The following is a 15,349-nucleotide window of genomic DNA, read 5'->3' as shown; positions in this document are numbered from 1 at the left end:
AATGTGACAGTTGTTTTTATATGAAAAATTATTATAACAAAGAAAGACCCATTACTAAATTTAGCCTGCTATTCTTGTGTTCATGCTCATAACCTGGTCAACAATTTTCTTAATTTATGTGTTCTGTAGTTCACAACAGAGCTTACTCGTCTCATCTGATCTGGCGTGACAATTACACTTGTTGCAAGAGCTTTCAGCAACTTGCAGATAAAAGGAGAGAGAAGATCGTGGATGTCTTCCAGGACCATCAGAACAGCCTAGAGGAGGAAAACCACATTTTAGTTGTTGAGAACACGAGTTACACTCCTGATCTTATGAATCTAAGTTAAAACTAACAAAACTACTACAATAACTGTATAACATCTTGCTTTATAAGAAATTGCATCTCTGCTATTTCTAGATGTAAATTACTTTAGTATCTGATTTAATATTGCTGTGTATTATTGAAAACAGCCTAGCCTTCCTTCCCTTAAAAAATATATTGTTACTTAAAGTTTCATTCTGATCAAAAAATAATGAATAGTGAATGGAAGAATATGAGAATAACAACACACAATTGTTCCCCATGTGGACATAAAAATGTGATTGCACTGTCATGTATGAGCCAACAAAATATAAAACCAATGGAAAGGTGACAGTAGCAAAATACAACCTTGAAACTATGATAATGAACCTAAGAAAATTACAATAGCAAGCTTGTGGTTAAAACAGTTATCAGTTAAAAGCTTCAATCACCAGACCACATGAACAAAAGAAACATTCAAGGCTCAAATACAGACTGTAAAATTTATTAAATGCTTACCCTATATCAGTTGAATGATAGTAAGGTTTTATTTATTATACAAAAACAATTTATAGCAGTTTATAGAAGGCAAGACATAAAAAAAAACAAAAAACTGTGTGACCACATAAGAAAATAACACAAACCTAAATTAATTTTGATTATCACTGAGAACAAGCAATTATTAAACATTTGTCACATGTTCTTTTATATGTTATACAGTGCAAAAATTAAATGACTAACTTGAGAACTTTTAAATCTTCTTTTGAGATGGTTCTGGTTAAATGGCTTTGGTTACCTTCTTTTTGTCTAATAAATGTTATAGAACATTCAGGACTAGAATAAAAAGACTTGGTAATCACTGTGCTTAAATGAGCTAACTAAAACATTTACAAAATGGTTTTTATTTCAAGGTAAGAGAACAACTTACTTCATATACGAACTCGTGATGGAAGTGAGGTACCTCCAGTTCTATAAGACAGCGAGTGGCTTCATTGATGTCCCCAGATGACATATATTCCTTTAACAACAGCTGAATCTGGCGCAAAGAGAAGTTTGAACACACAATCTTCAAAACTGAGTTAATTTCAATTCATTTCCCTAAGCCAATCTAAATTAATATTTTACTAGAGGGACAAAAACTCATACTTTATATATGAAACATTTTTTATTTATGGTATTTCTAGTACAAATTTTGAGTTGAATGGTCTGATCAAAAATAATAAACTCAACAGGGTGACAGTACCAGTACTCTAAGTGTCTATAAAAACAATGAAAAAAAAATTCACACAAAAAATCTTAGCACATAAACACTACTGTATGAGATGGGGCTCTGAGGGATGACAGATCCATTCCCCCCAAATATTTCCCTTTGCAATGCATAGTACAAACTACACCCACCCCTCCCTTATGCATATGGTGACATCATCCATACTACCTACTCCTATTTTCATTTTAGCATAGTTTAATGGAAGTTTAAAAAGCTTCCCATGTTCTCTTTTAATTATATAAATAATGCATTCTTCCTTGTAATTGTGTACTAGGGTTAATGGAAAACAAATTATTTTATCACTATTAATGAATCATCAGTATTACTTCTAAAAGAAAGGTTTCTTTTAAAACAAAAATAAGAGATATAGAGTGAATTTTTTTATAATATATTACATTTAGATAAATAGGTAATTAAGGAGAACTTTGAGAAATACATTTTTGATTACATTTCCATATGATGTAACTACTACTTAAACAGATTATTCAATACATATTATACTTGTGGTCTAATAATTATAGAAGAGCTAACCTTTACTCTTCAATTTGCACCAAAATAATGTGTTTTTTAAACATGCATAGATTCCCAAGAGAATTCAATGTCTTTACAATCTAGTTTTTAAACAAATATCCATTAATTTCTTATCAAAAATTCAAACATTTGTTAATGATCAAATTTCCTCATCTTACAATAAAAATAGGCTGATAAGGTTATCTAACTGGCTACAAACATAATTGAAAATCAACTCTTACTTACAGTTAAATAATTCAACATTTACCCATGACACGTCTTTACACTCCACACACCTTACCTTATTGATGAGGTATCTAACAGGCCTCATGCCACCTCCTACTCCCCAGACATTATCCAACCTCACTAGGCCATGCTTCATGCTCAACAGGTTATCAGCATGTTCAAGTGCTGATCTAAAACATGAAAAGACCAACCGTTATATAACCTAAAAGCAACATATTATTTAAAGACACAAAAATCATAAGTCACTTAGAGATTAACCTATTATTTACAGTAGTCACATCTTTAGAGTCAAGATAAAAAAAAAGGTACAATGACATAAAAAAGGTAGATAGTGTAGGACATTAACAATTATGATTAAAAGGCCACTATCACTCAAGATTACAATTTTACCTTATTCTGGAGGATGGCAGCAAAAATTATTTAAATTTCTATAAATTATTCATGCATCAAATTATTTGTGTGTCCATGTTTTTGTTACTTATAGGGTCCGTAATGACATAAGAAACATGAAAATACCATCAATACTGCAGTTAATCTCACTAATTGCCACTATATGTATTTTACAAAGAAAATACCTGATTTTCTGCATATTTGTTGGTCACTTCTTTAGATGGAGTGTTCAAACAGATAGAAAAAAAACTCAATATGATTCAAAATGTGACCCCCACCATATAGTGAATGGATGTTTTAAAACAAGTTGATAATTTGAGTGTTAATTAGCAAATTAAGTACAAAAACTAAAGAACAGATTCTTAAGTGAGTATATATATAAATCACTCAAATACACACTTCTCTACTAAAACAGTAAGATAACACAGGTGAACTACTTGGTCAAGTTGTAAAATTATAGCTAATTCTCCAATATAGGAATCAAAACCCACAAAATTATAGGTGAACTACTCAGTCAACAAGTGAAGCATCAATTTTACTATTTTGTCAACTAGTAAAATCATAGTTAACTATCCAATACAGAAACTGAAACTCAGTCAAATAGTGAAGTTACAGGTAAATTACTTAATCATGTGTTATTTTCACTCAACAACATGAATAACAGTCAAATCTTTATATAGATTATTTTATTAGTCAAAAGAGTATTGATAAGCCAGGTAAATGTGATCAATTGGGGATGGTGCAAATAAATATCTTAAGTTTTTTTTACAGTTTAGAAGAATAACATCTGAACCTGTTAAATAGATCAATTTTACATCAATAAGCAGAATTACAAGTAAATTAATTTCAAGAAACAATCAAATTATTTTTAACAATAAAGAAAATCGACTTAATCTAATTTAATAAACTTATTCCCAACAGTTAGTAAAACAATAGAGTTAAAACTGTTAAAACTAGTTGTAGAGTTACTTAGTGCACCAACATTTTGAAACAGTAGAGGAAATACTCAGTATAATCAAAACTTTTACCTGTACAGAGTTCAAACCTTTTACGGTCACTGAAAATACTCTTCACCTCTTTACAGTATACATCAAAAATCAAAACAGGGACAATTTCATTCTTCATAATATAGTTTTATTATTTCATTTGACATGTAAAGTTTAAATTAACATAAATTTTAAAAAATAGCAATAATAATCAAAACTGTACCCTATGTATATATTCTTTCACAATCTATATTTACATGTTAAGTCAGAAATTACCTGATGTACTGACAATCCACATTCCCACGATAACCTTCAACAAAACTTGGTGGAATACAGTCATCTGCAACAGCACGAGCTATAAAGTTCCCAATCATCTGTAAAAGGAGAATTCTAATTGTAAATTATTATAAAAGCAAGATATCTAAATGTTAAGAAAATAGCAACATTGGGTAATAAGATACTTATTAAAGACGTAACAGCTCAATAGTGTAATCAACCTATTCTTCTTAGTTAACCATCTCACAAAAACTATTAGGTAAAATAAGAGTTTACTTAACTGCACAGTCTTATTACTGTGATAAAGGCATGCAGCCACAATGACTAATAATTAGATTATCATCTACTGGGCAATTAGACATGTTTAGCAAAAAACAAGCAATTAAGAATTTATTTGTTTGATAAATTTTCTGCAAAGCTATCTGCACTAGCCATCTCTAGTTTTGAATTCATAGGCTAGAGAGAAGGCAGCTAGTCAACATCACCTACTGCAAACTCATGGGCTAGTCTTGTCAGACCAAACAGTGAGATTTGACCATCACACCCATGGCCCTAAAGTGTGGAGCTCAATTTTCTTTTGGTGATAATGGATCGCAAATCATGAAACCTCAAATCTAAAGTCCAGCATACTAACCATAGGGCCATGCTCAGATGAAAAAATCTATTTTAACTGGTCATGATGTATTTTTAAACTGTGTCAGCCTTTTTAAACACATTTCTATAAATTATTTATGCATCAAATTGTTTGCGTGTCCATGTTTTTATTACTTATAGAGTCCCTAATGACATAAAAAACACACAAAATACATACATTTGACAAGCCTGTAATAAAGAATAAAATTTTTTAAAAATTAAAGAATAAAACTTATATCCTCCTAAGTGCATAAATTATATAATACTGTAATTTTAAAAAAACCACGAGTGAAAACAAAGGAGAATATGTTAACCACACTACATCTCATATATCTAGTGCCAACGAGGCCACTTGTCCAATACCAGGGTTCATCAAACCAGCTGGTAAATGATAGTCATAAATGGTCTAGGCACTTTCTATATAATCAATTTCAAGAGCAATGACTGTTATGATGTGAACCAGGTTAAGCAAGTGAGTTGTAATTATTATCAATTTTATCATTAAAGACATTTACTAATCAGATTTTTAGGATAAGACTAAATATTTAGTTTAAACACAACAAGTAAAATTACATCAAGAGTTGAAAAAAACGAAAAATACCACATTAAAACTTGATCTAAATTAGAAATTTCAAGTTAACATATCATCCTTCTGAACTTAAGCCCCACCTCCAAAGCTTCTACAGATGTGTGGTAGGGAATGTTTACTACTACTGTGCTTTATGTTATTTTTGTATGTCCATAAATTTACATTCTACTCCTCTTTATTTGTGCTTCAATTACTGACAACAAAAGCTAGAACTTCAGAAACAAATTGAAATCTCCTTAAATTACTTATAGTTCATATATATATATATACACTCACACACACACATCAGAACTTATCACAATACATAAATGTAAAATTAACTTGGTCATATACTAACTACTGGAGCACTGGGAGTGTCCAAGACCAGGTCGGTCATACTCTTGAGTAATGAATTGAAACCTTGCTCAAAGTCTTCCTCTGTAAACACATGTCCATAAAGATCCGAGAGAAGGACAGAAGTCATCTCCCGATGAGATGGCTTTCGTTCCATGGCCATAATGATCATCTTTTCAATTAGAGCTGGCTGTAGTCCTGCAAGGTTGACCTCTTTCATAGTCATCTGTGTAACAGTCAGATGTAAGATCACATTAACATACAATTTTCCATTTAAAAAATAAATAAATCAGGTGATATAAAATATCCAGGTATGCACCTATGCAACATAAAAATAGAATATTAAAAATACCAATAGGTTACAGTATAAACTGGAAGCAAAGCACATTATGTAAATCAGCATATCACACAATTATTTTATCAGCTTTGAAGGTTTTTCATCCACTGTGTATGGAGGAAAATGATTAGCATAAAATTTGATTAACCTGCTATCAAGAGAGTGAAATGCAGAAAAACCTATGAATTACTTTTAAATATTATCTTGTTAAATAAACATTTTGATATTTACCACCAAATATGCCACACACAGAAATTAGTTTTATACAGGAAAAACTTCCAGTATGAAAACTGTCACACTAGACAGTGCAGTTAAGACTTTCTTTACATTTATAAATGCATCTGTGTTCATTGGTTCCTAGATAATGAATGAAGTCTCTCCTGATTAATATTATATCAACATTCATTAAAATACCTCACATAACAATCGTAGAACTTAAACTATATGTCTTAAGGTTCTTCTTACTATGTGTAACTAAGAATATATATAAAAACAATCTGTTACATTTTTTAGCTATCAGATGGAGTTAGGAGGCACAACTAAATTATAAAAGATTTGACGATAACTATTGTGACATCTTAACAAACTTTTAAAGCATTAATATTACTGTGTGAAAATACTTCTTTAGGTACAACTAATGGGTACTACAAATACCCTATTAATCAAAACTGTGTCATTCATACATTGAATTTTTGTTATGCACATAAAACATTTAAATCGAAGAGTGAAACTGATACTAGGAATTTACGAGTTACATATCACAAAAAATGGTGCATGCATATTTTTAATATGCTCTAGATCAGTGGTCGGCAACCTTTTTTGATCGTGGGTCAATTATTTTTTTTTGTCGAAAAATTTAGTCATTGTGTTGGGTCAGTGATAATCATATAATTATTAATACTGGTACATGTATTTTAAATGTGTATGTTTATTTACATACAAAAAATTAATAGTTTGACCAGTTTGATATTTTTCCCTGAAATTGATCTTAAAATTCTCCGTAGCTGTGACTCTTTCCCATCTTTCCTTTAATATCGTTGTTCTTCTCACATAGCCAAGAAATTTGAACTGAGCAATGATTGTGCCCTTACGGGTTGCAATGGTGAAGCCAACTTTTGGCGGGTCAGCCAAATTATTATCATAGGTTGCTGACTACTGCTCTAGATCATATAACCACTGTATTAACCAATTAAAACCTATTTTACTGGTTTCTGCATGTACCAGATCTTATAACCACTTCATTAACCATTTTAAAACCTACTTTATTGGTGTCTGTATGTTCCAAATCTTATAACCACTGTATTAACCACTTAAAACCTATTTTACTGGTGTCTGTACATTCCAGATTTTATAAACACTGTATTAACCATTTAAAATTTACTTTAACATCTTGATATTCTCAGTTTTATAACATCAATAATTACATAAGTATTCACCACTTACAGCTACTTCATTGGTGTCTCCATTTTCAAAATATTCTTTAATAACAGTATCTACTACTCTTTCAAATTCTTCTGTTGTCAGTTTTGGCAAAATTGATTCAAATTCACAATTATCCTACAAAAAATAAAACATAAGAAGTTCAACCTTCATACCAGAAACTATGCATTTTTTTTTGTTTGGTTAATAAACTGTAAATATGATCACTTGTTCTTTAGATACATTTCATGAAACAGCCAGTACATGCACTTAATGGGTTGAACATGCAACTTTCTGTAGCATTATCATGATGGTAAGGGAAAGCAGAAACTCTGAAAACTAAGGTATATACATCACAATCCATTAAGTACAGAGCATTTTCTGAAGATAAAATCTCTTAAAAGTTATCAATTTTCCGATGTGTTTAAAACTTTTTCCGATTGTTAACAAACTTGCACACTATTTGAGATCTGAAGTTTGAGACAGGAGTAGTTACTCAGTATATATTAGCTTATTAGAATTTAATTACTATCATTAATTAACTTGTTCTTTCTGTACTGAATGGCTGATGATCTGATACTGAAAACACTCATCTCCTTTTTTTCATACATACACAATTCAGTTTAGAATAATACGGCTGATACAGAATAACTGACTACTAAATGTTTCTGTCTTCACTAATCAAAATTTCTAGGCTTATATTATTCAACTTACATATAGTTGGTGAACTGTTGATTTAATGCCATTTGAATAAGAAATCATATTTTGTGACTGGCCTCATCTCATTGTTATGCAATAAAACTGTAAGGTTTTCCAAGTCATATGAATTATGTAATACATTTAGTGAAAACAATAACAATGACAAAAGAAAGATGTGTAAAATGAAAGTCTTTAAAAAAACAAGAAAATAAAATGTATAACACAACAGGTTTCCAAAGGTTAAACAAATTAAAAATATATTATCAATAGATAGCATTATACACAATAAATTTCCATAAACTCAATATAACATTAATAAAGTTTTTGTAACCCACTGAAGGTGATCCACAGTTTGTGCTATGTTTCAATAATAATTAAAATCCAGTACAACATTTAAAATATACTGTATTTAATATTTGTCATTTTAGAATCACAGATTTACATGTCAACAGATGACACTATAGTACATCCAATTATTTTGGGAACAAATTACAAGCAAAGTCATACAAGTCCTTATTAACATTTGACTATACTACCACTTATCTTACAAGGATATATGTATGCATGTATATAAATACAAACCTGGGTATCAGAGTCATAGTTTGGGTCATGAACATCTTTGTCAATATCATCTTCCTCAACAATTAACTCACTTCCAGGTTTGCCCCATGTTCCTTTACCTCCTCCACCTCCTGTAGTTCAAGTTAGTACATATATTTTAAAGAAAGAATGCTAATTTTGTTTAATTATGTTAACATCACACAGAAGAATTCACAAACCTCACCACCCACACATTATTAACATAATGAATTAACTCATTGCAATAAAATTTCCAAAATACTTGCAATTTAAAGACAATTGTTGAAGTTTTCTTATTGATCACATACTTCATTTATAACATAATACTATGGTCATTTTCTAGTCTGGTAACTTCCCAGACTAATACATCAACACAAGTTATGTATTTTGAATTTAGTAAAACAAAATTGTTTTATTCAAGATAAATAGGAGGGATTGAGCAAAATAAAAAGTTACCAAAATTCTAAAGCTTAAATCTAGTCTTAAAAAATGAGGTGGGGTACAGCTTATCAAATCTGTTCATTTCACACAGTAAGAATAAGAAAAGGAACAAAGCCAGCAGCACTCACTATTACAAGAGCTTTGTCCACCTCTTTTTAACCAAGTAATAGCATGAACTGTCACTTTTATTACTCCCTAACAACTTAAAAATATATAATGTGTTCAGTGGCATATTATGCCTTGAATCTTACTGTCAAATATACTAACCACTAGATCACAGCTGGCCCCATGCAATAAGAAGAAACAGTGTCTAATAGTAATATAAGAGAAAGAAATAAGTATTATGCATTAATAACCAAATGTTGAAAGGTCACAAACATGATATAATCCCTTTACTTAGGTAATGGTTACAGAAGGCAACAACTATCTCATGGAAGCTTATATTAGTGTGACTCGCATGAAACATGGAAAAAATATTATTTAACGCCAGAACTACTCTGATATACACAATACTTTACCCATTAGACAAGTGTAATTGTATAGTTTCACAAGTAAGTAATGTTGCATACACAGAAAGAAAGGGAAAAAGTAATGCTTCATTAAAGCTTGACCTAAATTTGAAGTTTTATGTTAATATTTTGTCTTCCCGAACCTCTGCCACCCCCAAACCTTCTGTAACTATTTTGGTAGGGTAAGGTTAGTATGACTGTGTTTTCTATCATATCTCTAGCCCATTTTATTTGCAATGATAAGCTGAGTAAAGGAAGCTGTCTCTGATTTGAGTCAGGTATTGGTATCTTAGTGATGGACCTAATGTGGACTGTCACCTAGACTGGTCCTGAGAACAGAGGGCTTGGTGCATGTATGTTGAGAAAATATGCTTTCTAAATAGTAAACTGTTTCATGTGTATTTATCTTACCACAGCAGCACTGCACTACTCTGGCTTTTGTAGTCATGGAATACTGCTTCCACATTTGGGAGAATTACCACATGCTTTCTAAATAGTAAACTGTTTCATGTGTATTTATCTTACCACAGCAGCACTGCACTACTCTGCTTTTGTAGTCATGGAATACTGCTTCCACATTTGGGAGAATTACCACACTCAAACAGTAATGTATCTGAGAAAGAATGTTATAGCACTTTATATTGAAATGTATAGCCATTGCTGAAATAATACAGATGTTGAAGGACAGGATTATACAACTTTTGAGTATGTTTGTCACCTCCAATGATGATTGAATAGCAAGGTTCTGTGTGGACTTCAGATGGGTGAACGTAGTAACATGCATTGATGCCTTTCCTTTATTGAGCACAAAAAATGTCTGGATATCTTGAAAGGTACTCATTGGTTCCATGCATTAAATATGGTTTCTGGTTACTGGCAAGTTGACTTTGACAATGAAAGCAGATCCAAGACTGCTTTTATAGTTCAAGAAGAATTTTACGAATTCCACATCATGCCACTTTCAAGAGGATGATGTAGCTTACACTGAGAGGACTGCTAAAGTAGAAATGTCTCAGCTATGTGGATAAAATTCTAGTTTGGGGTTGAACATTTAAAACTTCAATTGAGAACCTGAGAATGATATTCCACAACATCAAAGATGCAGGACTGAAATTGAAACCTCGAAAGTGTGCACTCAACATGTGGAGATGGAGTTTTTTGGTCACATAATTGGTAGAAAGACAGTGCCCACTAATCCCAATGCTGGATTAAGGTATAAGCTAACTAAATTACAGTTTAGGGTGTCATAATACATGGGGCCTCTTAGCTGCATCTAAAAAAGAAAAACATGACTCCATTTCAATTTTCAGTGACTCTTATAATGAGAGTCAATAACAATTGCATTATAAGAGTCTTATGCATTCAGACAAGTAATTCCAGCAGAGAATAAAAATTTCCTGAGAATTCTTCAAGCAAATTGTATTATTTACTGTATTTTTGTAATTTTTATATTACATTGTTTACTAACTTTACTTACATACAATATTTCATTCAAAAATATTTCTAAAATTTATTTCTGTCATTGTTACAGAGGAGGCTGCTGAAAATGAAGAGAAACTTTGAAAGTGGATTTCAGAAGTGGAAAAAGAACCAGAAGCTTGAAGAACAGATAAAGCAATTACCAAAGGTTGACACTTATTTCAGTGTAATAAAGGAGGATCCTCATACTCAAGACAGTCAGCCACAGCCAGAACAAGAACCTATCGTTTTTTACTGGGTTATATATTACAGATGTGAATGTGTTTAATAGACCTTAGAATACTACAAAGTCTGAAATCACAGTTGAAAAAAATAGCTAAACAAAGTCCAATGATGTGGTCTCTGGGGTGTCTTGACTAAAGATAACATTTTATACTGGATGCAGAAAGGTCCCTCAGAGTGTCAACATAGGAAAGGTCAATTTCAGAAATCCATGAGTTCATTTAAAAATCAAATTAGATATTGTTCAGAGGGTCTCTTTCATTCAACAAAAGTTAATGGTGAGGATACAATAGAGAACGGCTAGCATAATCTCCAACAACTGATTGCATTTACTGTTTTGTCTGCAAACTCTTCTTAACATCATCGTGGATTTAATGACTGGCAAATGACTGGATTTAATGACTGTCTTATCATTTGAAAACATCATTTTTGACTTTGCTCTCTAAAAATCATGAAGGAAAATGTTACAAATTTTAATGTAAACAGATGCAAGGGTCACAGAACAACTTTGTTTACATATTTCACTAGGCAATGTGAGTTAGTCTTGGATTCACAAAATAAAAATGCTGTTGTGCACCAAATATATACACACATTCTTTTCTTGCTCAACGAATTGCTGGGTAGTGCTTAAGTCATTTCTCACTATACGAGAAGCATGTACAAAGACTATTTCAGCTGTAGCAGCTAATTATGGTTCAATTGTTGATGCACTTAATCATATTCTTATTGATGACTGTGAAAAAGGTGATACAAGAAGAAAAGTTGGTATTTTGCATGAGAAAATAAAGGAATTAGAGTTTGCGTTCATGTTAGAACTTTGGAATTGTCTGTTGAATCAGTTCTACAAAATCAGCAAGACTCTACAGGATGCACAGTACATATGCAAAACTTTACACATCACTCCTCCTCTTCTTGAAAGAAACCTGTGATACTTTTGATGAAATTGAATGTAAAGCAAATGAAAACCTGCCTGATGTAGATAACAAATGTGTAAATAAATCAAAAAGAAGGATAAAAAAAGAAGTCAATGATGCTAATGCACCTAATGCTGTTGAAATGTTTTCTCCAAGAGACAAATTTCATGTGAAATCCTTTATCCGTATAATGGATGCACTTGAAACCAATTTGAAGAGAAGAGCAAACATTTTGCAAACAATTTTTAATTTTTGGTTGATTTAGATGCGTCAAAAAACAGCTAAGTGAAAGTGTAAGGCTCTTAATGAAAGACTATCCTGAAGATGTTGATATTAACCTTGTTGTGGAAATAAAGCATTTCCATGCCTATATTAATGAAAATCATGCATATAAAGAACATTTAAACTACCAGGACCTTTATCATGCCATCATTAAAGGTAAGATTCAGTTAGCATTCCCTAATGTAGAAACAATATTGCAACTATTTTTGAGTCCAATGGTAATAAACTGCTCAGGAGGAAGGTCATTTTTGCAACTGAAACACATCAAGAAGGAACTGCTGACAACAATACTGCAAGATAAGCTATCTGCCCTGAGCATCATATGCATCAAAAGTGATAAACTCCATAGCTTATCATTTGAAAACATCATTTTTGAATTTGCTCTCTAAAAATCATGAAGGAAAATGTTACAGATTTTAATATTAAAATGAATGTGATGTGCAAACAGATGTAATGTTGCTGTATAAATAAAGCTTATATCTACTAATGAAAAAATATCTTAATTCAAAAATATTTTACAGTGCAAACAGGCATATTGCAAGATGCGTTTTAGTTAGATTATTATTTTATCTTTACTCTTTCATCTTTGAACATACGCAAATATAAAACTTATGTTCATATTTTTAATGTCCCTTCCATGATAATAATAAATATATTTTTATCATATGGGGCCTATTATACTTGAAATAGCTTAGGGCTTCCAGCACTGACTGATCCTGTGAAGATCACAGTGGTAAAGGCTTTTAATAACTGACAAATCCACATCTTTCAAATTTTGCATCATATTATTAATGGTTTGTAGCCTACTTCTCTGAAATAGCACACCACTGTTTGTAGATTAAAACTGATGCATACTTTGTGTGAACAAATGAAGGAGACCTTCATCAAAGCACCAGTGTTAGTTTATCCCTATCAAGACAGTCCTTTCATCCTGCCAGGGGTACTGGAACTAGCATGGTTTTATAAACAAGTACAGCAGGTGTACTGGCTGAAAAATGGATATCACACTTTGATATGTTTGTAGAAGTCACACAGACCATGGAGCTAACTTCAACAGCCAGTTGTTTGCAGAGTTGCATTGAAGGTTAGGTTGAATGAGCAGTACAAACTATTAAGTACATGTTTACTAAATTTGTTAACCCTGACCAAACTGACTAGGATGATCACATAATGGTTTTCAGATAAAAAGTACAGCTCACAGTGGAACTTGTGTGTGCCTTTCTCCAAGTGCATTAATATTACAGTGTCCACAGATATGTATTTAATGGTTGTGTTCCACAACAGTCAACATGCATGAATTCAAGCAACAGCAAATGGGTAAAGAGACTGTACATCAAGAGATGTTATGACAAAACTAACAGAACAATAGTTTGAGCCCAGTGTATGGGTATGGTACTTAGAGTATAGAAACAACTTGATTCTGGCTGGACTTGTCCACATCTTGTTTATTGACAGTGTAATAAAGTAATTTATGAGTTAGAGATAGTGCTTCAGACAAATCTACATCACCAAAAAACCTCTAGAAAACTTGATACTTCAGGAATTAGAGGTGGGTGAGAAGATTAACTCTAATGATGAGAGCACTGTGTCATAAAATCTAATCTCAGATGAAGAAGTAGTCTATCTGTTCTTTTTCTCAACTGATTAAAGCCAATAATGACTTCCTAATTGTTGTGGTTAAGATTAATAACTTGACCAGCAGTTAGGGGTTACAGGTAAGCCATTACATATCACTGAGTTAGGACTTTTACTTTGAGTTATCGAGTGGTGTTTCAGCTAGGATGTACCTGAAGTACCTCATGTAATAATTACTTGATTATTACACAAAGAGGACAGTTGGTTGTGAAAAATGGACAACTCAAATGATGTTGCTACCCTTAGTTTATGAGCTATCAAGCAATGTTTAGTAATTATATATAGTTTTGATGTTTTGTTATAATCACTCCATCTGTCTAGTTAAACTGTGAAAATAATGCAGAACAAACTGTGCGAAACCAATTAGATACATGGATAAGACAGCTGAGGTTGTATAATAACATACTTGATAAATTAAAGTCAGCAATGTATATGACAAACATTGTGGTTTAAATACTTATTACACAAACTTTTAATTCTTGAAAAACCTTATGTAACTGAATAAAGAATGTAGTGTTAAAAATCTAACAGGCCTAATACTAATGTCTTATAACAAATATAATTAATTTCTGATATTACTTAGATGCGATTAGAACCTTTCAGACACGTGCATTCATTAATGTTCAATAAAATGATGATGGTGTTCTAACTTAGTTTCAACTGGATTGGTGAATTTGCAGGTCATCAACAGCCCCTGATGATGAGGTTGTGACTGAGAAATATTGTGCTAATAAGAATACATTCAGGAGATATACATGTAGATCGTTATTTACATTAATAGAAAACGTCTAGTAATAAACTCCAGTTTGCATTAAACAAAGTTAACAATTAATAATATAACTTGATTATTCCAATATCTCATATTTAATTAAGATAGCATATACCCTTTACATAGTGTTATCTAGGTTTTGGTCTTTCATTAAAAACAAAACATTTTCATACCATGCTTTTTTGTATGAAAATATATTCAAATGCGTACAAAGAGATTCTGGTCCATGTTGTGTAAAATTTCCTCTGTGGCTAATTTGCATATTATACAATTAAAGAAATGTCTTATGTTCCTGATAACTTCTACAAACATGACTGAATGCTTCTTAAAATGGGTCCAGACTTTGATGGAATGTGAAGAATTACTCTGAACTATGGAAAACTGAAAATTAATTCAAGGTCATATTACGGCACTAATGAGTATGTATGCCTTAAGTTGAACATATTGTTACGTCTCCGATTGTTAGTTAATTTTCCGTAAAAATTCTTACCGAAGAAACTTTACCGATACAAGTCCTTTCTAAAATAAAACTGGTTTATTCTTTATGAATA

General features: G+C 31.6%; 1 protein-coding gene across 3 annotated transcripts in view; it reads right to left on the bottom strand.

The window, feature by feature from the left end:
* Positions 1-15,349, bottom strand: part of LOC106460617 (programmed cell death protein 4-like) — a 65,950-nt gene that overhangs the window by 2,497 nt on the left and 48,104 nt on the right. For all 3 annotated transcript variants that reach the window (XM_022387379.1, XM_013920339.2, XM_013920338.2), the window contains 7 exons: positions 8,551-8,660; positions 7,294-7,407; positions 5,518-5,739; positions 3,959-4,056; positions 2,362-2,476; positions 1,212-1,319; positions 147-257 (listed from right to left, as the gene is read on the bottom strand). In XM_022387379.1, the coding sequence (XP_022243087.1) occupies positions 147-257; positions 1,212-1,319; positions 2,362-2,476; positions 3,959-4,056; positions 5,518-5,739; positions 7,294-7,407; positions 8,551-8,660 (878 nt within the window). The remainder of the gene's footprint in view (positions 1-146; positions 258-1,211; positions 1,320-2,361; positions 2,477-3,958; positions 4,057-5,517; positions 5,740-7,293; positions 7,408-8,550; positions 8,661-15,349) is intronic.

The sequence above is a fragment of the Limulus polyphemus genome, unplaced genomic scaffold (assembly GCF_000517525.1).
Source record: "Limulus polyphemus unplaced genomic scaffold, Limulus_polyphemus-2.1.2 Scaffold804, whole genome shotgun sequence".
In the NCBI taxonomy this organism is placed as follows: domain Eukaryota; kingdom Metazoa; phylum Arthropoda; class Merostomata; order Xiphosura; family Limulidae; genus Limulus; species Limulus polyphemus.
Note: the sequence above shows the minus strand (reverse complement) of the source record. Positions and strands in the feature narration are given on the sequence as shown.